Consider the following 24,871-nt stretch of genomic DNA (forward strand, 5'->3'; position numbering starts at 1 on the left):
AGTGCTTAGTGGAAACTCCTCACTGCAAGTTCACATGTGGTGACTCTGAGATTTTATCTACACAACCAAAGCCACTTTGTTGAGCAAATGGAAATGTGAGCTGCAGTCTTGCAAAACCATGGCACACAGGTCTGAATAAAAAGACTTTTCCTCCCTGAACTGGGGCTTTCCTAGAGAAACCATGATTTCCATTGAATGACACACTTTTTTTTGACAAGTGACATTTTCTTCCTGTGGTGTGGAAGAAAATGACTTGGACAGGTTGGTTGGATTTAGCTTCTTTCCATGTTTATGGGATTGGAATATCCCACACAACACAAAAGACAGAAAAAGCCCTGTGTGGCTGACTAATCCGGGGGTTGTGGGGGAATCACCATGGGGTCTTGCCAAAACCTTGCTGTGGACTCAGCCCAGGACAAGAAGGGGCTGCATTTTCAGCTGTGTTTTTCTGAAGTATCTGCTACACACTGTAGCTGAAGCAGCTACATCAGTGCTTGCAAAAGCCCAAGCAGTGAGTAAAGCATGCTGAAGCGTGGCTGCAGCAAGGAGCTGGGGACCAGCTTGCAGGTGCTGAACTGTGGCTTTGACACTTTTCCTGACTAAAAATCCCCACTCATCCCAGTATCTGACTTTCTCACCACCAGCTACCGTGTTTTCCATAGTGCATTCTCCAGTAGGATGGTAAAATATTTATAATTTTACCTATATACAGAGTGTAGGAAGAAGCAAAATGAGGCAAAGCCCCTGGTCTGCTTCCTCATCCACCTCCCCACCAGCCTCAGGTCACCTTGGAGGCTCTGTGACAATGTTTATGGTGCAAGGAGGCTTTAACACAGCAAATGACCTGTCATCAATAAGTCCTAGTGGCACACTACAATAAATCCAAGCCCAGCAGAACATTTCCCTGTATCATGCTGTATGGAATCATCACTCAGTTCCTTGAAATTTCCAAAAAGGCTTAGCAAAAACTCTGAATCAGCACATCTGGGAAGAAAATCTCCTGGAGAGCCAATCATGGCTCACAGCAAAATGCAGAAGAGTGTGGAAAGGAGTGTGAGGGTCCCTGCTGGGGATTCAAAGATTTTACATGTATATTTCAAGCATATTTATGTATTTTTTTATGGCCACATGCTCTCTGATACACCTTTCTCCACTCCATTTGAGTGGTTTCACAGGGTAAGAGGGTATCTGGGCTCCTGAGCTCTGTAAACCCTCCTGCACAATGGGAAAGAGGTGAGAGGATGGAGCAGTTTGGACCACCAGTACCTTCTCCAGAGGGGACAAGACTGGTGAGCTGCAGGGGCAGAGCTCTGCGCTGCTCCTCCTCTGAGCTGTCCCTGCTCCTGGCACCCACAGCCCTGCAGGGACAACAGCAGGGACAGATGGGTCCCCAGTGCCAAGGACCTGCAGGGCTTTGGCTTCACACAGTAGCACAAGAGACAGAAATAGCAGTGAAGGAAAAAAACCTCATTACTTGTATTGGCCCATCCCCAAAGAACCTATGCAGAACACTTAAAAGAATAAATTAACAGATGTTTTTCTTTCATGTTGATTTCTCATCAGAAAGAGAGTAATTTATTTTATTTGGGTCTATATTAAGAAATAATGTAGCAAAGTTAAGAACAAAGCCATAGGAAAAGAGCTGCCCTGAAGCCTGTGAACCCACCAAAAGATAACTGCCTGCATCACGTTACCAACCATCTCTGTCCATCTCACCAGACTTGCCTCCAGTTACCTTCAAGATATCCAGATGCTGATTGCAACTGTGCTGTGGTAAAGGAAGAACAAGGTATTTCTCTCAAAGTGCTCTCAGAAATGTACTCACTATGAAACATTTAAACCCTCTGGTGCTCTGCAGTGTTTGTGACATCAAAAGGGCAATTATACCCTTACTGATGTAATGTTGTATTTCTTTGTTTCTGGCTCACTCCCAAGTCAGCTTTCCTATTTCTGAGGGTATCCAGTTAATTCCATTTACCATCTGTCTTCAAAGCTTCTCTCCTATGTTTATTACTTGAATGTAATTGTAATATCCATAGTTCTATTGTGGAGACAAGAATCAAATAAATGTTCAGATTAGTCAGGAGCAGCAGAGAAAAATTGCTATGTCCTAACTTTTCCTATGAGGGAGCAGGGAGATCCAAATGCATCTAATCTTTCCTTTTGATAGTATCTAGCAAATGTTCAAATAGAGCAGTAATAGGGATGGAGAATAAAAGCAACTAAATATACCTCAGCCAACACCATGAGCTTTGCCTCCGGTGCAGCACCTGGCACCACAGGCTGGGCTGAGCAGCCTTGGGCATCTCCTCTGTACACACAGCATCACCAAGGGCTCCTGTGTCACAGCACGAGAGCCAGGACCAGGAGTGGGGTTGTACAAGTCTACTGTAACCTCAGATGAACCTCCCAGCCCTTTGCAAACATGCACTGAGAAATGTTTGGAGATGAACTGGTGCTGGTGGGAAGGGACACTGATGGCAGATTTCCCTTCTTGTGCCTCCATGCATGAATGCAGGTGCCTGCCTGGCCTCCAGCTGCTGCCAGGGGGCAAGAGAACAAAGACATCCTTTCTGTGAGGCAGGACTGACAGGGCATGCAAGAGGCTCATGGCTGCAGCCACATGAAAGAGAAAAGCAGAGGAGTAAAAGTAGGAAATCCCAGAGTTCAAGGAGTAAGGTGAATTCTTGGACAATTTCAACCAAACCAGCAATGTTCAAATCCCTAGGGGAATTTGCCCTTAGGTTTGTGTTTGTTTGCTATACAACTCTCTGCATCCATCAGACCATCCAAGACTACACGGTGGGAAATAATTGGCTTTGTCTTTCACTGACTTCTATCATTATTTCATTGAGATGAACATTATAGACCTGTTCTCAACTTGTTAAAACTTTCCTAATGGCACCAGAAATTAATTTGAATTAAAGGAGAATGCTTCACTGAGCTGTAATGGCCAAGGAGCCCCTTGTTCAGTAAATCAGCACAGCCACGGTGACTCCTTTGCAACATGACTGATGGGATGGGGCCGTCAGAAAGCCAAAACCAGAGATGAGAGCAACAGCTGCTGCTCCAGGGCTGAGCAGGTGCCACACTGCCAGGTCAGGCAGAGCCATTGGCTCTCTGGTGGGATCCATGTCTCAGAGATCACCTGTGGTGGCACACATCTCAGTGCCACTGCAAAAGGCTATAACAGCACACTTCTCTTCTGAGGGCACCTATTCTGCAGACAGAAACGTTGGACTAAAGTCATGTTCACACTAAAATAGAGAGCACAGCATTAAGTGAGGCCCTGGACACACACTTTGGGATAGCCAGATGCATGAAAGAGGAGCTGAGACTCAGCAGAAACACTGAGATGTGGAGCAAGAAATCAATACCTCAGGGCACATGTGGAGGACTGAGGGTAGGAGCTTACACAGGAGACCTGTTCCCAGTGGGTCCTGTTCTCCTGCTCTTGTCATAAACAAGGCTGGTGCAACCAGTAATGTGGCTCAGAGCAGTCCCTGGGGCCTTGGGCACCAAAATACAGTAACAAACATTTGCCCACAGCTTCCCAGCCAAGTCCTCCTTTCTTTCACCCCTGTAATTCCCTCTGGGCCATATTTCACTGCATGAGTTTTGCTACAGTTCTGAAGCAGCTGATTTAAGCTGCTGATATAAGCAGCTGTAAGGCCACTGCCTTTAGTGAGAGCTAACAGGATATTTTCAGAGGCAAAATCCAGGCTAGCAGTTTTAGGTTCCCTTTTTTTTTCAGTGTGAAACATCCTTTTTCATAATCAAAAATAGCAAGTAGGCATGAACATAAATAATTACAATATTTTCCATTATCAACACTCCCCTCAGAACATCTACCTAATGATGCTAAGATGTTGTCTTTTAAAATAATTTTTCCCTTTGTACTTCTTCTCCTTGGAAGTCTGCCTGTCTAGAGGGAAGCTTTTTGATACATAAAGGGGGAAATAGCACAGACATTGAGCATTACCTTTCTTTAGAAAAGACACTTCACAGAGATTCAAAGGACTCAATTTCAAATCAGCACAGCAGATCAATTCAAGATGAACCTTTACAGAAATCCTCCTGTTTCAGACTCGCAAGAATTTCCTAATGCAGACCCACTTGGAATCGTTACTGCCTGCCCACAAAACAATGGGATCCAGCATCACCCTCTGCCCATCAGCTCTTAGCACGCACGCACCCCTCCCAGCGCGCCACCCTATTTCACACACCCACTACAGACAAAGTGCCCCAACAAATTTACCAGAGATGGAGTGGTGGAACAAGCCAGCAGGACTGTTTGAGAGATATTATGTAATGCATCCCGCCGAGCTCTCTGCACCACTGCCACGGCGGCTCATGGTGCCGGCTCCGCCGCACGCGTCACGCCGAGCATCATGCCATCCCCATGCTCCCGCCTGCCCCCTCCCTTAAAGAGCTTGGAATACCCTTTATCCCGGAGCAGGGACGGCCATGGGGAGCCGGACCGCGGGCCCAGAGGCCGCTTTGGAGGGCTCAGGCCCGTACCACCATGCCAAGGCGGGGAGCGGGTCCCCACCCGCTGCGGGGAAAGAAAGGAGCCGGGAAGCAGGGAGAGGGGCGGGGAGGAGGGCAAACCCCGCAGCCCAGGCGGCTCGGGGGAGCACTCACCCAGCAGCAGGCAGCCGGAGCCCGCGGAGCCCAGCAGCGGGGCGAGCATCCCTGCGGCGCGGCCGCTGCGCCCCGCTCCGCGCACTGCGGCGCGCACTGCGCACCCCGCCGGCCCGCGCCGCCGCGCCCCGCACGCTGCCCGCCGCTCCCCCGGCGGAGGGCGGTGTTTTTAGCAGCCCTCCTCCTCTCCCCATCCAGCCGAGCCCACCAGATCCCTCCTAAAAGGGGCTATGCCGCCGGCGGAGCGCGGATGCTCATCTGAACATCCCTGCCCCCTGGGATCCATGAGCGGCGGGAGGGGAGCGAGGGGGAGAAACTTACTCCTTTATCGCTTTATTTTCACCTTTGGCCGATGAAATTGCAGCTGGCCGGTGACCTGCACAACGGCGGTCCTAAAGATCATGCTAAAACACAGCCAGCTCCATCAGCAGAGACAGCTCCGCATTGCCTCTAGACATCATCATAGAACTGGTGGCTACTTAAACAAAAAAAAAAAAAAAAAAAAACAAAAAAAAAAAAAAAAAAAAAAAAACAAAACAAAACAAACAAACAAACAAAAAAAACCAAAAAACCAGAAAAAAACAACTCTCAATCTGTCTGTGATACTAAATACATGGAAAGGAGAGAGGAGAGAAGAGCAGATTTGTGCTCTTGACTGTTCCCTGAACAAGCTAGTTGTAGAAATCCTGATGTCCCAGCTCCATGGTACATGAAGGGCTTTGCAGAATGTGTTAAAAGGCTGCACCAGTGGTGAGAACACGTCTTGCATCCCTCTGGGAATCAGAGTGCCAGTGGGGTAAACAGGATGGGAGTGCCAAAGGGTAGAAGAGATGCTGTCGTTTCATTCAGCCCTTTGAGTCACTAACATGGCAGGTCTGCACATCAGGCAAAACTGCCTGTTTCAAGCTGTGATATGCAGCTGTTTACTCTTTGCTAACATAGGCCAAGATACACCAATAAAATTCCCTGCTTGTACCAGGAATTAGCACTAGCTCAGGTACGATTACAGCTGTGAAGGGCACACATTCCCTTTACAGATAAAACCTTTTGGTTTTCTCAAAAGTGAAAATGAAGCATATGAAAATTAAGAATGTCTATTCCATGGCAAAACATTTTTCACCATGTGGTTTCCTTCTGATTCAATATGGGAAGGATCTAAAAAACCTTCCTGTGTACAGAAGCCCAGCAGCTGATTAAACCTGATGTAATTTGTATTAGAGCCATCACTGCCCACTCCTGAAAGCTGTTATAAAATTGTCATGTCCCTTTTAGTCAAGGGCTCTTTGTCTTTCAAGACTCACAGTCTCAAGGCAGAAAACCATCCTCAAGCACTCTAACAAGTGAGCTAGAAACCAAAGAGAACTGTATCTGCTACCTCAGACTGCAGTTCTCATAGTAAATGCATCTAAAGCAATTGGGACTTCAGCTACACCTTCAAGTGCCATCAAATCAAATATAACAGCTATAAAATAGGACTTGGCAAAATAATTTCTACTGTCATCTGTTTTGCTGGAGAGTGAGATGGATTATAGATTAAATATTGCACAATCTAATTTACTCAAGAACATTTGTAGCCTATTCCTACAGCCTTCTCCTTCTTGAGAACGAAAAACAGTTTCTATGCCAATTTTTACTTGCCTCTGTGGCAATTTTTGTGTTGCAAGGCTGTTAGCATGTCTCATCTTCTGCAGGCTACCTGGATCCTACAGTTCCTGTGTCTAAGCAAGCCCAGACTTCTCCCTGAACCACCAGTGTCATTAACTGAACCTTGCTTCTGGGCTCCTGAAATCTGTTAGCTGGAAATTGCAATACTGAAGCTAACAGATACTACAAAACAAATTATCCTAGAAATATTCAAGGCCAGGTGGGTCAGGGCTCTGAGCAATATGATCTAGTTGAAGATGTCCCTGGTCACATCAGAGGATTTATACTAGATGACATTTAAAGGTTCCTTCCAATCCAAAATGTTCTATGATTCAGGATGTCTTGATTTTTGAGGAGACGACTATTTTAAAATAATACTTCTTTAAGGAAGTTGAGGGATCAAAGGAAACTGGCTGAAGAGTACCAGCTCCCAAAACTTCACTAAAGTTGATGCAAACAGATGTGTGCATGTGGTAGCAAAATGACTCCTGGAAACACCTTTTGTTCATCTACCATGGGAGTGAAGATCATTGGCACGACAAATCCCACCTGGACCTCCGTGCCCTTGCTTTGGGGAGCCACAAGGTGTCTGCCTATGCTCTGCAAAGCAGAGCTTTCCTGACCTCAGCATCTCCTGCAGCAGCTCCTCCAAGCCCTACACAAATTTAAAAAAGACAAGTAACTCTGACTTCCTGTGTTGCACCACAAATTTCCTGCCTCTCTGCAGAGTTCTCATAAATCTTTCTCTAATTCTTGACTTTAAAACCTCTGCTAGCTTCTGCTTCTCTGTAACTACAGTCCAAGGCAAACTTGGCCAAACTGATTATCAAAAGGTCCACCTACAGTTTTCTGAAATTGTCCACACCTCAATAGCAGTTTAAGTGCTCTCACTTACTGGCACAATAGAAATGGATGTTCTGCCTCTGGAGGTGTCACGGTGATAGACACCTGTCATAATGATGCTAAATTTTCCATGCTAGGAAACCACACAGAATGTTATGATTCACAGAAGTGCCCCAAACCACTACTACACCAGAGCTATCTCTCCTGCAGGGGACCTTCAGCCACCAAGATATTAAAGTCACCACCAGCATGACTTTCCTAATAGAGCAGAGGGCAACATCAGGAAAATAACTGGCCAAGGAATCTGAGTTTACATATCTCTGAAGTGTGTTAAGTTTTCCAATCCACCCCAGAAGCTGTTACTACCAGAACTTTCATATTTTCTCTTTGCATCACAGCCTAGGCTGAGTTACAGAGAACAGGCGCTCTATCACCTCCCCATGAATACAAAGCAGTTCCTACTTGCTCTCACAATTAGAGTAACATTTGCCTAGCTGAGAAGAAATCAGTTTATTTCTTGCTAGAATATATTTATGTGTCTATTCAGTAGTCCAATATAATCTGTTTGACCCAAGTAAAACTAATATAAAAAACCTTCAGAAGTATTCAATTTTGTTAAATATTTTTTAAAAGCATGTGAAATATATTTCAAGCTGGCATTTACATGATTTTTATTTCAAGTTTTTCAGTCTGTCCTCATTCCCAACCAGCTGGTAAATAGTTACTATGGCAGCACCTAGTGCAGAGTGACTCAGCACTCCCTCACATTCCAGTAGCAGCGCTGTCTACCCTTCTGGATTCTTATGATTATAACCTTGTCTTCTCCTTATTGTTTCATTGCAGAATTATGATGTTTTAAACATCATTCTTTCCTTGTGAAACTCAGCATTTATTGGTGGAATCAATGCAAGAATCTGCTAAATACAGATCATACCTATTCAGGATGCTATTTCAGCTTTCCTTTTGTGTTGATCACCAAGATGTTTGAATTGTTTCCATAATTTCTCAGTGTTTCTTTGGAGCTTTATATTGCCAAGTGAGCTTGTCTCATATCAAACCACAACACAACCAGCTCCAAATGTCTGATTGTGAGCAGAAGCTCCCCTTCCCTTTGCTAATGTTGAAAGCTCCTTGCTTTCTGTTCCTGTGGGTTTGGTTTTTTTTTTTCTTTTAATTATGTTTCTTTGAAGGTTGTATTTACACCTTGAGTCTTCCTCTTTATCCTTTCTTTGTATTTCAGTTCAACCCAGAGCTGACTGGCCAGCCAGTTACGATTGTTACCAAAACTCTTTGAGTGTGACTGTCAGCCAATTCTTTATCTACTGCAGTCATCTAATTTATCAAGTCTAAGAGCATGAAAAAGCCACAAGTCATCAATTGGCAAGTCATCAAAAAATTTAGAAGAATTTTTTTTTTATAACAGTGAAACTTGCAAAGTCTGTGGTTTCCCATCTCATGGCTGGATTTCCCCAGAGCTAGAAGGGTGTGAACTCTCCCATCATGGAGTTTTCTGTCATTTAGGTAGTTATTTTACTGTATTATGACACTCTGGAAGAAAATGCCTTTAAAGTGGTTGGCCGGGGATCTCAGCTGAGTTAGTTTCTCAATTTTAATTTTCTAAAATTGAAGCTGACAGATTTATGACAAATAATATAGCAAATATATGTGAAGAGAGTTAAGGTATTTTTTTCAGTACACGTTAAGATAGTTATTTTAGATCTGAAATGCAAAAACATGTCTGAGGAAGAATAATTAATTCTTCTCTCTAGCCCTGCAGGCATCTTTCACTTTTTCTCAGCTGTTCCGAGCCCTCCCAGCCCTGACACCACCCAGGAAGCTCGGGGCCCTTCCCACCGGGTGCGCCCTGCTCGGGTGTTTGCAAAGACCGGACAAAGGAGGCGGTCGTGGCCGGGGCACGGCTGGTCCCCGGGGGCTCCGGCGACACCTCCAGCACCACGGACAGCGGCACTCAGTAATTATCCTGTTCATTAACAAACCCGGTCTCTGCCCCATTAAACCACTGGCGGTTCTGAGGGACTGCCTGCTGTGTTCCACATTACTCCCAACATTAGAGATAGCAACAATGATTCATGTGTTACCCTGGAAGTTGCTCCTTCCTTGTCTTCTGCTTCATCACCAGCCTCCTCTTCTGCCATTTTATTTTTTCCTACCTGTGGAAGAGAAGACGTTTAAGTCCATTCTGCACCAGACTCATAGAACCCTATAGGTTAGTAAATGCTTTTGAGATAATCAAGCCCACCACTAAGCCATGCCCTCAAGATGTGCCACAGCTACACCTTCAAATCCCTCCAGGGATGGTGACTCCACCCTGCCCTGGGCAGCTTCTGCCAGTGGCTGAAGTGATGTTTCCTAATAACCAATCTAAGCCTCCCCTGGTGAAACTTGAGGCCATTTCCTCTTGTCCTGCTACTTGTTCTGTGGGAGAAAAGACCAACCCCACCGGGCTCCAAGCTCCTTTTTGGGATTGGAGAGAGAAAAAGTCCCCTCTGAGATGCCTTTTTTCCAGGCTGAGCCCTTCTAGCTGCTCCTCGTACTCCCCAATGGCCTCTGCCTAAGGGCTGGAGGCAGCAGCTGTGCTCAGGATGGGCATGGATTTATTCACCAGAGGGACAGCACACAGATCAGTGCTATCTGGCAGCCCAAATCCAGATGAAGAGGTAGGATTGCCATGAAAATAATTCTGTTTTGCGTCTCATAGCCAAGAGAATGGTTCCAATTGCTGCTGAAAGCTACACAAACATGATGCCAGCTCTCCATGTGTTCTTGATCTTGAAGATTTAGATAAATGTATTTTGCCTAAATTAAAGGACGGAAGGTGAATCAAATTACCAAGTGCAAATTTTTGTATGTCTCATTAATATAATAAAATTTCACCTATGCATCACTCTTAGCTGAGATCAATGACCTTAGTGCCAAAATCTTCATGGCTGTAAGGAACAGGCTAGAGACAAGACCTCTACTCAACTATTCATAGGAAAACTCAGTTGATTGACTGTGAAAAAAAAACAAGGAAAAATAGAATATTTCATTTTGAGGATACAGAAATACCAACAAGCATTAGATTAAAAGTGGTATGATGACCTAGTTTATTCTTTTGGTTTCTGTTTACATCTGTTCATTACCATTAACTCTCTGAACCACTTCTGGTGGGGTTATGCAAGGACTGCACAGGTGCTACTGCTGCTCTGCTGCTGCCCCAGCTGCAAAGACAAAGCAAAAAAAGGGGTTTTAGAAAAAAAAAACACCAAATCTCAGACCCACACTTCCTACATTAAAGAAGGGAGAAAACAAGTAGTTCTATTGTGGTTGTTATGGAACAAATGAAAATATCAGAGTTTGACAGAAGTCATTTAATCCCATAACCCTTCATGCCAGCTATGCTGAAATCACATTAGGAAAATAAATGATATTCACTTAACCTCTTCTGGCTTGGAAGACATACAGCTCAAATCCAAAAAGATCCTCTCAATAAAAAGGAACAAGCTCTGGTCACACTTCTGCTGTGGCCAGAAGAGCTTAATGCTGCTGCAGGAATTTATGTTACACCTCCAGCAGACTGAAGCAAAGTTTCAACCTCTTTATATAGATATACACATATACTGTAATGACCTTTGAGCTTTCTTTAGACAAAAGCTCTTCTCTTTGGATTTGGATAATGAACAAATGCAGGTATTGTGGTTCAGCTAGCAGCATGTGAGCCACACCTCTAAAGTAAGTAAGGACAAAGCCAAGACCTAAGCATATCCAAAAGCTCAGAACTCCTCAACTTTAGGTGGAGTTTTAAGTGATATCTAATGTATATTAAATAATTTTGCCACAGATTTTGGCTGGAGGCAGCTGAATGCTGACCTGCTCATGGCAGAGTTGTGTGGGCAGTGAGATTGTGCAGTGGGTGCAAAGCAACTGACTGTTCCTGCTGGAGAGCCATTGAGGTGTCAACCCTATTATTTAAAAAGTATCCAGGCTCTTTCAAGCTGTAAGTGGTCCAATAAAGCACAGTGCTTCACCAGCCTGTGTGTGCACAGGCACAGCACAGAGTCCTCATGGCCACACTTTGCTGTCAATCCATTATGTGACCTTGTCAATGGCAGCAGACTGGCAGAGCAGGGCAATGAGCTTTCCACCTTGTATCCTCATGTAGCAATCCTTTTTTCATTTCTGGTTTTGTGGAAGATGCCATCTGCTCTCAGAACCTCATTCAGACAATTGGGAGAGAGTCAACTCCAGTAAAAGCATCAAAAGTCAAAGAGCTGCAGGAATAGCCCCATTGAGAGTGCAGGCTGAAATGCTTTTATAAAAATTTTTATTACTCTCTATTATCTCACATATATATTCATTATTTTCTCTTAGCTTGTACTCAAATGGAACATCTTCTAAACAAGCATTTGTGTTGCAGACAAAAAGCCCTTTAGCCCAGCCTATCAGGGCTTTTGATGTCATTTGCCTTCTTGCCATGATCATCTGCCAGCTGCCTATTTGTGCTGGTTTAATTAAAAGATAGAATTGATTGGTCATGAAATTTTTATAATAGCAAGGTTAAGAATTTAGAAAACCATTCGAAAACAAAGGTAAAAGAGGTATGAATATCTGAGCTGAACCTTAATATGGTCTTTTAAAAATACTGTAGAAGCATCAGCACTGAGTTTGTTGCACAGGGAAAACTCACTGTTTACCAAGGTAACAGCAAAAGTAGCTGTTACCTAGGAGAAATAGTAGATTTTTCTAAATTGTAGATTTTTCATTAATATTTCGAATAAAATATTATTTCTTGAAAGGGGGTAAAATAGACTGGATGGTCTGATAAAATGTATGTAAGGGAAACAAATCCCAGTCTCAATGAATGGATGTAGGACTGAATGTGCAGAAAGGGGGCATAAATAATACCAAAGTGATAAAGGGTTTGGATCACTTCAGTCAAAGGGAAAAGTCATTGCATGAAACAATTAATTACTCACAAGACTATGTTTCAGCAGCTGTATTTAAAGCCAGAATTAAAAGTAGCAAAGACCTGCATTGCTTAATAACCTCTGCAAAGGGAGGTGGGTGAAATCTGAGGAGTGGAGTGATGCCAAGTAGTCTCTGAATTTGAGTATGAGGCATCATAGTAGGATCTCACAATGGTGAGTGATTGGGCAAGAAGATGGCACGAAAGCCCCAGTGTTGGTAAGCAAAGACATGCACACAGGAAATATAACCCAAATATGTACAACAGAGAGTGAGTTGGCATTTTTAATGACATGAGGAATGTTTCTGTTGAGCTAAACTCTTTACACCCTGGAGTGGTAACTCTCCCAGGTCACTGCTGCATGCAAGCACATGATGCTCTCTATAGCAAAGTCTTTTATTTTCCATGTATGTCTGTACTTTGAAAACACCTCTTGAATGTTAAAGCAGCTGCCTTTAAGCACACAAGAGGCCTCAAGATCTTTTCCTAATACAGATCAAGCCATTCCTTGGAGAGCAATATTTCCTTCTGCCTTCCAGAGGAGCAGAGCGGGAGCAGCTGGAAGTACCAGCCAGCAGCACTGAAGTAAAAGGCATGTTGTGCTGCCTGTGGCACTCCTGGATAATGATTGTAAAGGCACTGTCTGCTGGTTGTTTTAAAGCAGCACACTTACTCCCAGAACCTACTTCTCTTTTCCCAAGGGTAAGAGCTATTGGAATGCAGTAGTTTATTAGGCAATCAAATGAGATCTAGAAACCTTTTTCTCAGTACTCAGATGTGGAAAACCAGACTGAAATCCTCACAGCAACCTGAAAATTCCCACCCTTTTTTTTTTCCTAAACAGAACAAACTGACATTGGTCCATATTTGATTTCTCACCTCTGTGTTGTCACATCAGTTTTCTTGCAGCCATGGGGATGCTGCCATGGGCCCTGGCCTGCTCGGTGTGCATTGATGGGTGTGGGCTGTGTGCTGCCCTTTCCACAGCTCTGTGGGGAAAGCAATCTGGGAGGTACAGAGAAAAAACATCCTGGTTGTTTGAAATGAGTGAGAAATAAATGGTCTCTCTTCTTGTTTGTTTAAAACTAACATAGCAATTCTAAACACTGATGTTCCTCTCAGCTGATCCGGAGATTTCAGAAACTTCCAAAGGATGTGATTAATCTCCCAAGCAGGTTTTCTTGCAGCTGCTGGGGAGCCACAAAGTGCCTTGAGACACTTTGCTCCACAAACTCCATACTGGGCTCTTTAACCTCTGACTCTCTGCATTTTTGCCATTGTGGAGCTGGGGTGCATCAGCAGCTCCCACACAGCCGCAGGTATTTTTCCATCTCACTGAATCCCACTGGTTGTACCAAGCTGGAGGTGATGCTCTTTCCTAGCACACTTCCAAAAGATGCATCTTTTGCCTTTTGTGGGAAGCCTCATGTGTTAGCTGTCATTTTCTTTTCTCAACAGACATATCAATGTTTAATCACCAGGACAACATTTTCCATGTTGACTGGGATGCTGACTCATCTTGAAGATGTCAGTAGGTTCTAAAAATAGTAGGACCTAGTATAAAAAGATATTTAGTAAGACTGAGAACACGAAATTACTTTTTGTTTGAAATCTCTATGGCCTTATACAGTGTGGTTCACTGAGATCTTAACCATGCTGGTGTCACTGTGACTCCACAAGGTACATTGCCTGGGATTTTGGAGTTTGGTTTACTTGGTAAAACAAACCCCAAAATTACATGGGGAAAAATTACTTAAAACTATTATTAAGCTTGCAAAACAACTACTTAAAAGTTTGAAATGCTACAGAAAAACTGACACCCAAGAGAGATCCACCCTAAGCAAAACAGATTCCACAAATTTTTCATGGGAAAAAATAGGCAAAATATAACTGAAGAAAGTTTGAGAGCACAATGTAAAGAGACTAATATATGGTCACATAAGCAAAATACATTTTAGGATTCTGTTTCTTAGGAATTATAGAATAATTTAGTTTGTAAAAGACCCTTAAGATAAGTTTCTCAGTGTTCAACTTTGGTTTTATTTGCAATAAGGTATAAAAAGCGGTCAAAGAATTCACTACATAGACAAGAAATTAGATTTGTGAAATCTTTTACCAGGTCATTTTTATCCCAGACAAACCTGTAAAAAATGCTCAGGTAAAATCTTTGGCTGCAACGGTCCTGTTGCTGTCAGCTGTCAACAGCTGTGGCTTTGTGATGATAATTCCTTTCCTGAGGTTTGAAGGTCCATTTAATGGAAAATATTCATATATAAATTCACAACTACTTGTGAAAATTCATTTTTGGTTGTCTTTACGGTTACTGTGCATGGGCGGCATTTTTCCTCTGAAACAGAAATCACCACGTGAGCACCATCAACTCACCAAATCTGGGAAGAGGAGTTTCCAGTCCTGCCCACTGCCACCTGGGTCCCAGCATGCCTAAGGCTGCCTGCCACATCAGAAGGAGCTTGGAAGAAAATTGTCTGATTTTTACCCTCATCATTTGCAGTAGTCTGATAACCATCAGATTCTCATCAATACTTTTAATTCTGTTTTGCATTTTTAATGCAAAATATCCCAAACTACTTGCTGTACTTAAATCATTCTTGTCTGTCAGGTCATCTTCATGGACCTACCCAGATTTTTGTTTGAATGTAAGGTTTCTGGTTTGTGTTCTTCCTTTTGTGCAATTGATAAAGTTTCTCATTCATAGTGCTGGTGCAGCCATCTCAAGCTCATGTCATGGAAGTATTTATAAATGCAAACTCCCACTGTACTTCCCATTTTGTCACAGCCACTACCAAATGCACCAAATTCATTGTGAGTTCTAAAATAAAAAAAGAAAAAAAAAAAAGAAAAAAGCAAAACCAGAAAAGCAGAGATATTAAATAGTTCTTCTACTAACTACACAGATTATCACAAAATATCTTGAGTTACTTCTTGGCCACATGGGAGCAGATAGCACAAGAATCAAGAATGCCTATTTTGGGCTCCATTCTGGAGCAATGGGATCCCAAAGGGGTGTGAGGTTATGTACAGAGGAGGACACACTTCCTTTGGGAAGATCAAGATTGATTCATCCAATACATCTGACATTATGGCTTTTGTTGTTACTGACTAAATGAATCTGCCTAGACATGTCTGAATGCAGTAGATGGCTGGATGGAAAACAGAGGGAGCAGCTAGGCTGTAGCCCATCAGGAGACTCCATTTTTGCATTTTCACATCAGGCTGACAAACCCCAAGACCCCTTCTAAAATCTAGAATTCTTTACATGACTCTGAGCAACTTTTGCAGAGGTGCATTTCACAGCAGCAAGAATTTGCATGTAGATCAGAACTGGAAGTTAAAGCTCTCATCATATCATTCCATCTCTGGTGTCCTCATTTGATCTCACAAAGCGTTTACTAATGCTATCTGCTATCTGCAGTTGCTATCTGCACTTGTGGTTTTTATGACAAAACATCTGTAAAGCTTCCTTGACAAACTGGAAATAAAACCTAGGCGAGATACATTAACTTTCTGACACAAATATTTCTCTTACTCTGCCCATGGTTCCCTGCCCACGGGGAAGTGAGAGGATCTTTAAGGTTCCTTCCAACCCAAACCATTCCATGATCATTAGATTCTATGATTCTACTCCTTTATTCCCTCAGGAATTTGGTTGAGTAAATTTAATTAACATAATTATTTAATCAAGATCACCCAATAATTGGTCTTGATAGTTCCAGGAGGAAGTTTTATATGTTTGCAAATGTATACACATTTCAAAACAAGTTATTGGAAGAAGAGTAAATAAATTGAGATTACTGAGCATGGAAGAAATGTACTATTTTTCACAAGGTCATTTCAAAGTGGGCGTCCAAAAAATAACTAAATTTTCAGCTCAGTTTAGTGGGAAGTTGAGTGTGAGAGTAATTCAATGTCTTGCAGTGCAGTAGTTGATTCACCCATGTTTCACCACCTGGTTTCCAGTAATCTCATCACTACTGAAGAAATCAAACACTATGTGACTGCATGTAGTGGACAGCAAAGAAGCCTGTGGGTGTGGGCTCCCTTACTACTTGAATTATGGCCTGAAACATACAGAATTTTTCAGTATTAACCATACTAACAGTGCAAGGTTAGTGCAATATGCTCTGTTCAGAGACATTAAATCCATCTCATTAACCTGTGGTTCTCTTTGGAGCCAGAACAGAGGGCATCCTTCCTCCCACCGTGTCTTCCAGCACTGTTCTCCATGACCAGAAGAACTTCTTGGGCTTTGGACACCTTCAGGCACCTCTGAGCAAACAGAAATAGCCCATGGGCTGATGAAATTTCCACTGATGACTGTACACAGATCTTCCTCTTCTCCACTCTCCAATATAGGTCAACACAGCTAACTTGCCGGAGGTACCCTGTTTCCTAGAAAGGGCTTTTGCAGGTTTCTTAGAACAGGCTTGTACATATTTGGAAGGAATTTGTTGTTTTACAGATAGAGAAAACTGTCACAGAGATTCAAGGCTAATGATTTTGCAAAATGCTCCTCCAGTTTGAAGTTTAATGTTTTGGGGAGACTTTCTTTAAGCACAGATACAGGATATAGAATGAGCCAGAGTCTGAGATGTCTCTGCAGAGGACAACCTGTTTGTTGACCATGTAGCCCTCTGTAACTGGGCTGTCTTTTTGAGGGCCTTCTTTTGCCACAAACTCACAGCTGTTATTACTCATGGATTGCAGAAATTTGGAGCAAAGATTCTGTAAACCGGATGTATGAAAGAGAGCTGGTCAACAAAACATAAGAGTTGTATTCATAAAAATATCCCCTCACAGAAACTATTTAAGTAAACTATCCAAGTCTGAAGGACATGCAATTAATTTTTGAGCTTCTAAGGCTCTCTGCAGTGTGACTGTGGATGACTGCTGACAATCCAGGAAAATCCAGAGGACAGTGGGAATTTCTGGGAGCGGAGGAAGATAAACACACCCTGGGACCAGCAGAAAGCTGAGGAGCTGCTTATGGAGCCATCAGTTCAGCCTGAGCTGTGGCAGGATCTGGAAACCAGTTCTCTATCAGGCTTTTCTACTAAAAATAGGGTGATTGATGAGCTTTCATATAATCATAGAATAATTTGTGTTGGGAGGGACCTTTAAAGCTCATCTATTCCAAATGCCCTGCAAAGGGCAGGGGCATCTTCAGGTAGCTCAGCACCCAGCTCAGCCTGGCCCTGGATGTTTCTAGAGCATTATAAAGTAGTCAGTATAGAGCTGGGGTGACACTTGCTCACAGCTAAATTGTTCTTTGATGTGGGTGAAGGTGAAGGGATTGCTGGGCTCCTGGCATGACAGGCTGAGGGCTAAAATGTTGAAATGTTTGAAGACATTTTCTTCAGAGGATGAAACATCTTATCATTGCGATGATATCCTACCAAATGGAGGCAGAACAATGAAGTTTTCACAGGCAGTTTCCTCACCAGATATAAAAATAATAAAAAAAGTAATAATGAACTTTTTGAATCACAAACCAGGGATAATCCTTGCCAGAATTGAGTGTGATGTCCTCTTGGAAGGACAAGGCATAAAGTGCAATGATTAGGGAGGCAAATGGCCAAAACACACACACCGAGTGGCCAAGTATCACTGAAGGATCACAAACATCAGCGAGGTTTGCCTGGTGTAGATTTTTGTTTCTTTTTCTTTTTCTTCTAATTCATTTTCGTCCTGACTCCCATTTTATAGATGTGCACACTCCCTGTGGGATGCACAAGCAAGCTGTGGAGATGTAAGGCATGACATCTTATTCTGTCCTGCACATGGCAGCAAACAACAAAGCGTCTCGCAAAAGCCTTTACCCAAAAAAATACTCCCTCAGAGTGATGATGCTGACACCAGACAGCTACACTGTTTTTCCACAGTCTCCTCAGCACAGCTATTTACTTACTCTAATGTTCTAGACTGAATCCAATAAAGTAATCGTGAAAGTCATAGTCCTGGCATTTATCTCAGATTATCACTTCAGGTTTTAACACTGGATTCTGTTTTTTCTGGCAAGTGCCCTGATTGTGGGATGTAACCAATTGCATGAGTAACTCCTTTGTACTCACAGGCCTGTTGTAAATCACTTGCTGTATCTGAACTTTTCTTACTAATACATTTTACACTTGTTAGTTGGTTTTCAGCCAGTCTCCAGCCCTTGCCTGCACATCATGTCCCCTGCCTGGGGATGAAACTATGTCCAGGACGGTAAAAAGCTAATCCTGAAATATGCATGACCCTGACAGCCGTACTAAAAAATTTCTCTGGGAATTACCAGAGAAATGTCATAGATTATTGATGGAATGTGGAAGGAATTATTAAGGACAGCTGAAATACTAGTAAAATGATGAGGAAGCGATGGGTCACTGCTGGAAACTACCCCTGAGATGAACCATATAGATATGGAGAAACAGAGGTAGCTGGAAGAAAGCCTGCTGATGATGTGATCTGATCTAACACTGACGTGTGAGATATGCTTTCTCTTTTTGCCTCTTACTTCACATCTTTTAAAGACTATCCAAATTCACAGTGTCATCTCTGTTTGTCATGGTGCAAGGGCTACACTAATACAACTGGAGAAAAGAAGATTTTTATCATAGGGTTGACTTTTCAGGAGAGGAATGTATTCAGTGAATTTAACAAAATACAACTGAAAAATGGAAAAATGCAAAATTGCATGTGTCAACATACCTGACCATACAGGAATGAAAGCAAAAGGAGCATCCAGTTCCCTGAGCTGGAGGTGACAAAGCACCTGCATGTAGGCTGAGGGAGTGTTGCCTTCCCTGAAGATCACTCAGCATGGTCTATCCAGAATAATGGCACAGCATGCTCAAGGGACAATCTGCTTTTAAAATTTCTTTCATTCCTAGAGAGCAATAACAAACACAAAGAGAGCAAGGCAGATTGTGTCATACTTAACATTTGTTAAAAATAATTTGCTCCTTGGAGTTCTGCTTTGGTTAGTAGAAAAATATTTATTCATATTTTTGTCCAAGGCTACAATATGTTTTCATAAGCAAACTAGGTGATAAAAACGGAAATTACTGCATTAAATATATCACTGTACAAGAAATTCACCATCAGCTTGCAAGGTCATACCTCTCCTTGGCTGTAAAGATCTGGTCTGGGTCCAGTATTAGTCAGGATTTTCATCAGAAATATTGTATTAAAGAGAAAAGTACAGTCTAACAAAATTTCTGGAAGACAGAGTGTGTACTTCTACTATTGGCTCCAGAAGTGTGTTAGGTTTGGAGAAAATATTGAGTAGAGGGTTCCTTTTCCTTCCCAGGATATGGCTACAACCTCACCCAGCACCCACAAGTGCATCCTCAATAATCCAGGAGTGAATAAATATCCTGGTAACACTCTGATTTGAAAACCTTTTTTTCATATGTTAAATAGAAGATGGAAAACTACAGCTTGGTTCCCATCCTCACTTGTAGCCCCAGGCTAAGTCAGTGAGAGGTGACACAGCCATCCTGTCCAGGGAATAGTTGATCTAACCTCTCTCTGCCAGGGCTGCAGCATCCATGGTGATCTTCCTCTAATGCAACCCAGGGGACAGCTGTTCTTAAGAAATCTGATTTTTTTTTTTTATTCACAGGTCAGCAGACTTCTGAATCATTCTTTACTGAATTTCTCCACTTGATATTCATAATTAGCTTGTCCCGTGCAACTCTGCCCATATTAAATGATGTTTGATTGCAAAATTTCTCAGTTACTGTTTAGTTTGTTTCCTCCATAGACAGCTGAAAAATCTATCCTGAAGCCACAGTGCCTTTCCTAAGAACACCAACACTTTGGGGTCTCAGTCCTGACTCAGTCAGGTTGTAGTATATTTCCTGAATTAGACAGAATTCCTGTAGAAACTCTACTCAATAATTTTGGTAGTTTTATAATAAATCTTAAAAAAACATAAATCTAGTAATACTGAGAACTATAGCCCTAGTTTTCTGAGGAAACATGTACATTTTCTTCAAATTACCTCCAAATTTTCGAAAGTGCTGAGAAACTAATATAAAGCAAGATTTAGTTTTCCAGCATCCACAATTGTGTGCACATTTGTCTACATGTTTGTATAGTCTAATAACTTCAGATGGATCCAGATATCTCTCTGCACTGTATCCACACTAAAGGGTTGTACAGTTTGCTTTGGAAATACATATTGCAAAGGGGTTCAGTCTATAAAATTGATGCACCAAGTGCATAGACTCTTACTCATTTGAATAAAATTCCATTCTTCAGGTAACTCTTCCCCTCCTCCCTTTAGCAAGAGCATGTTTGTGGTGAGATATTAATCATTTCCTGCAGCACTGTGTATATAAAAGGAGCCCAAGGCAGAGCCACACACAGTTCACCCAGCTGAGGAGCAGAGCTGACTCTCAAAATGCTGGTCCAGGTTGTGGCTCTGCTGGGTCTGGGGGTGCTGGGCAGCTCAGCACAACTGCAGGAGGAGCGCTCCAGGGCTTTGGTGGGATTGATCATTCGAGAACTTCTCCAAGATATCAAGAAACTAAATTTAAATGCAGTAAGTTCCTTAATTTTGAACAACTTTTCCCTAGCTGCCCTTCTATTCCAGGTCCTATTCTGAAGTTACTAACTTCATTTTCTCTTGAGCAGGTTCCCAACCTTGCAACTGTGAACGCTACGGTAAGAAACCACATACTTCTATTTAAAATTATTGTCTAAAATCCCCACATTTCTTTCCCACTTCAGAATTCTAATAGCAGTAAGATAGCTTTACAAACCTAGAGAAATTAAAAATTTTTGCAAGAAGAGATTCTTGCAAAATTCCTGCTTGTAACAAGCAGGTACAGAAAGCTGCTGCCAGTGCTAAAATGCTTCAGTAGTTCTCTCAATGGGCAAAGGTCTTAGATGTGCACCAGCATCTTCTTGGAAGCTTCACAAATTCACTCTGATCCCTTATTTTTAGAACAGTGCGTAGCCCACATCCAATACATACCCATTCATGTCACTGACCTGTACTTTCCTGAATTCCAGTGAAAAAAATGATTTTTTATGGAGGCCACAAGGAGTACCAATGAGAAACAGCAGCCCATGTCCTGTTAAAAGTGAACAGAAGACAAATGCCATCAGTCCCTCTTAGTTTCAGGGAGAAAAGTTGAAAATTTACAACAGCAGCAATAATTGCATTTATTTCATTAAGACAATTCTGATCCAGTTTCAAGAAAGACACAACAGCAAGACATGAAGCTCTAATGCAGGGTTGGACCTCCTTTTCCTTGAGGAACAAATATCTCCAGAATTGAAGACACCCAAATTTTGTGTGCCCAGTTTCTAGAGGCACCTGCAACTTATTTAAGGCAGCTGGGAGTTTTTGGACCCTGGCATGTTCTTGAATGAAAATTATAGATTGTACTGTGATTTCCTAAATTTGGTGTCCAGTAAATGGCTGAATACAGAATCAGAGCTAGTGTGGAAAACACAGCTCTTCATTCTTGTAGGTTATTATTTTTCGTGGGTATTTAAATTCCTGGGATATGATGTTTTATTTATATGTTACCAATTATTACCATTGAAATAACTGCTGAAATAACTCTTCCCTATCCCTGCAGGTGGAGAGATGCATGCACAGCCACCTGAAAACCTTTATTAGCACCTTGACAGATCTTGACACTTACAGCAAATTCATTGCCAGAAAACTGACCAGACTTGACACCTACAGAAACATCCTCCCCAAAGTAAGTTTGGCTTTGTGGTACTTAATAGCAAAATAATCAGCAAAGGCTGTTCAGTGCTGGGGTGTGGCAGCTGGGATGGCACTGAACTGGCTCTAGTGGACACTAGAAATCTCTTCTGAAAATCATATCCTTAAGAAGAGTGCAAATACATCCACCTTCTTCCTTAGATCACACTCTGACATCTTTTCCTGTGGTAACCCAAATTGCAAGGAAGATAATAATATGAGAAAAACCTCAAATGAGAGTAGAAGCTGGGACAGCAGCGGGGCTCAGGGCACTGAGCATGCTGCCGGGTGATGAACTGTCACCCACACATCACCACCCTGCCTTGGAGCTCCAGGGCAGCTCACCCAGCTCTCCAAATCACACTGTGGGCTCTTACAGCCCACTTGTCAGTGCAGGTGCCAAATAGCACAGACTTCAGTGTGATACCCAAGTTACATGGCTGAATTACTGTGTCTTTTTTTTTAAAGGATCTGGATAAGGAATGTCAGACTGCAAAAGTAACATGGGATGACTTCCTGGACACGCTAGACAGGTTCTTGAGATTGCTCTCTGAGAAAATTCAAAGTGTCTAAATAGAGCAGTTAGTCCAAAGCTGAGAAGAAAAGAAGAACCTGAATTCTGTTGCAACCAAACTGTGACTCAATTAACTTATCCTCAGGAATGTGGTCATAAAATATTTATATATAGAGAGATACATTGTATATATAAATATATGCATAAAAAGTGATGTTATAACAGCAGTAATGTTCACTATAATGATTGAAACATGCTGATTTTTCAAAAGACAAGCACCTAAATATTTAAATATTTTAGATAATTTTAATATTTTAACTTATGTATTTTTCATAATGAAAGAGCAGGTTTTATTATTTATTTATTTATTTATTTATTGAGACTTTGAGATATTTATTGTGATGCTGCTGTACTTAAGTATTTGCTTTAGGAAACTGCTGTGTGATGGTGTGAGAGGAGGAGCTCTGGGGATGTGCTTTGGGATTGGCTGACACAATATTTCTCTCACGGTGTCCCAAGCCACAGCCCCAGGGCTCTCAGAGCTGGGTTGAAGTCAGCCTGTGGGACAGGGACAAGGCCATTGGTGCCACCCAGCCCATTCACTTCCCCTTGGCTCCTGAACTAGCTCCAGGACTGCAGAAGTTTCACTTCAGTTGTGCACTCCCACCTCCACTCCCTCTGAGGATTCAGATCCAGGGGGTAACTTCAACCACTACGTGTTTTATTGTTGGTGAAGCAGAGCCATATCATCCAGCCAGACTGGGTAACAAAGCAAAGAGATCTTGTTTGTTTTTCCTCCAGTTCACTCAGCTGATACGAGGTGTTTCCCACATCTCATGTGAGCTGAATTCTACTGAACTGAATCAGACAATACTTGTTTTTCAAACTGTTTAAGTAGCCATAGCTATGGCAGGTACTCACAAAGTGCATACCCATGTAAAGCTATCAGTTAAGATTCTGGAAGTTAATGATTAATAAAAAAGCATTGAAGGAGAATGTTCCTGCAAGGACTGTTTTTTAAGGGCTCCTGTCATGTGCCACGTACATTTATGTATCTGTTATTGAATGTTTGCAACCTTCCGTTAATGTAAATGCACCTTTACAAAAATAAACAACATTTCCTACGTAATTTAGAGTCCTTTATTTGTGAAGGATGAGTGTTTTCAGTGCTGTTCAGGGAAGCTGTTTGATTCCCAAGTGGGATGGACACAACAGGTGCTGCCAGCAATAGGGCGATGCCCCTGATCAGGGTGAGCACCCTGTGTCTCACCTACCCATCACCTTCCTGAGCCCAGAGCCACTTGCTGCAGCCTGGCCCTGAACTCAGCTTTACTGAGACCTGCTGTGCTTGAACTTTTAAGATTTGTCCTCTTGTCCAGGGTAACTCATTCCTGGGTGTGCCATGTCCCTGCCACATCCACAGTGCTGTGAAAGAGGAAGAGCTTTCACTTGTCACAACCGAGGAAGAGCTTTAACTTGTCACAGCTGAGAACCATCCCCTTGCCTTCACTGGTGTGAAGAGCTCTCAGCCCTGAAATCTGAGAAGCATCCATGTTCACCAAGAGGATTGGGATGGAGGGACAGCCCAGGTGAGGCAGGAATGAACACCCAAACAGCCAGAGACATACAGCCACCATGGCAAGCACCCATGGACACAGAGAATGCCTCACAGAAACCTCCAAAAACCGGCAGGTTTTTCCTGCTGGCAGCATGGTGGCCCTCGACAGGGCTTGCTACAGCAGGGGTTGGCTCCTACACACATCCCACCCCTTCCACAGTGCAGAGCACATCCCATTTTGCAGAGACACACTTCCAATGGTAGAAACAAAAGCAGGTGCTTTGCATCAAACAGCACCTCCCCATGCAAACCTGTATGTGGCAGAGCCCAGACTCCTGACACAGGGGCAGTAGCCTCAAAAACCTCCACAGTGGGGACACAGCCACCAGCCCTGGATGGGGGCAAGTGACCTGACTGTCCCTGGATGCCACAAACAGCCAGGCTCCATGGGCAAGGTCATTGTGCATTGTTTTGTATTGAATTCTTGAAAGAACTGAGGAAAATGGAAATCAAACCAAACCCTGAATCTGTTTAGTAAGATCAGAGAAATGAATGAATATCCAGCTGAACTCCCTCAGGTTTAAAAGTCAGGAAAATCTCTGCTCCTGAGCTCCATCTCATCCAGTGCTGCGCCAGTGCAAGGAATAATGAGAACCACCCTGAAGAAATCCTTCCTGAATTTCAAAGTTTTCATTAGCAATGAGGTGCTTAATATTTCCGATACATTATTTGAAATTACATTTACATGTTTTACGCTAAATTTTAAATTCACCCATCTGAAGTCTCAGAATCACATGTATATGGAAAGGAGAATAATATCAGAATTTTACAGGGGAAACATTAATCAGGCTGAGCATTCTTGGCACAGCAGTCCAGGAAATTCTGACAAACAGACAGGAGGGAAAAATGAAGCATTAAATAACTCCAAGTCAACACTGGGCTGGCCACAGGAAAACGCAGCTGGAGCTGTTG

The 24,871-nt window shown here is 42.7% G+C and overlaps 1 protein-coding gene across 6 annotated transcripts in view; it reads right to left on the reverse strand.

Annotated features, from left to right (window-relative positions):
* The window catches only part of ACSL6 (acyl-CoA synthetase long chain family member 6), a 57,294-nt gene extending 52,491 nt beyond the window's left edge, over window positions 1-4,803 (reverse strand). For 3 of the 6 annotated variants that reach the window (XM_064388171.1, XM_064388170.1, XM_064388164.1), the window contains exon 1: window positions 4,645-4,803. In XM_064388171.1, the coding sequence (XP_064244241.1) occupies window positions 4,645-4,693 (49 nt within the window). In that variant the 5' untranslated portion in view covers window positions 4,694-4,803. Of the gene's footprint in view, window positions 1-3,982; window positions 4,002-4,063; window positions 4,133-4,258; window positions 4,393-4,644 lie in introns of those variants that run through there. The other 3 variants (XM_064388166.1, XM_064388169.1, XM_064388168.1) reach the window with 3 other exon arrangements.
* Window positions 4,804-24,871: the final 20,068 nt, after the last annotated feature.

Source organism: Passer domesticus, chromosome 13 (assembly GCF_036417665.1).
Source record: "Passer domesticus isolate bPasDom1 chromosome 13, bPasDom1.hap1, whole genome shotgun sequence".
Lineage (NCBI taxonomy): Eukaryota > Metazoa > Chordata > Aves > Passeriformes > Passeridae > Passer > Passer domesticus.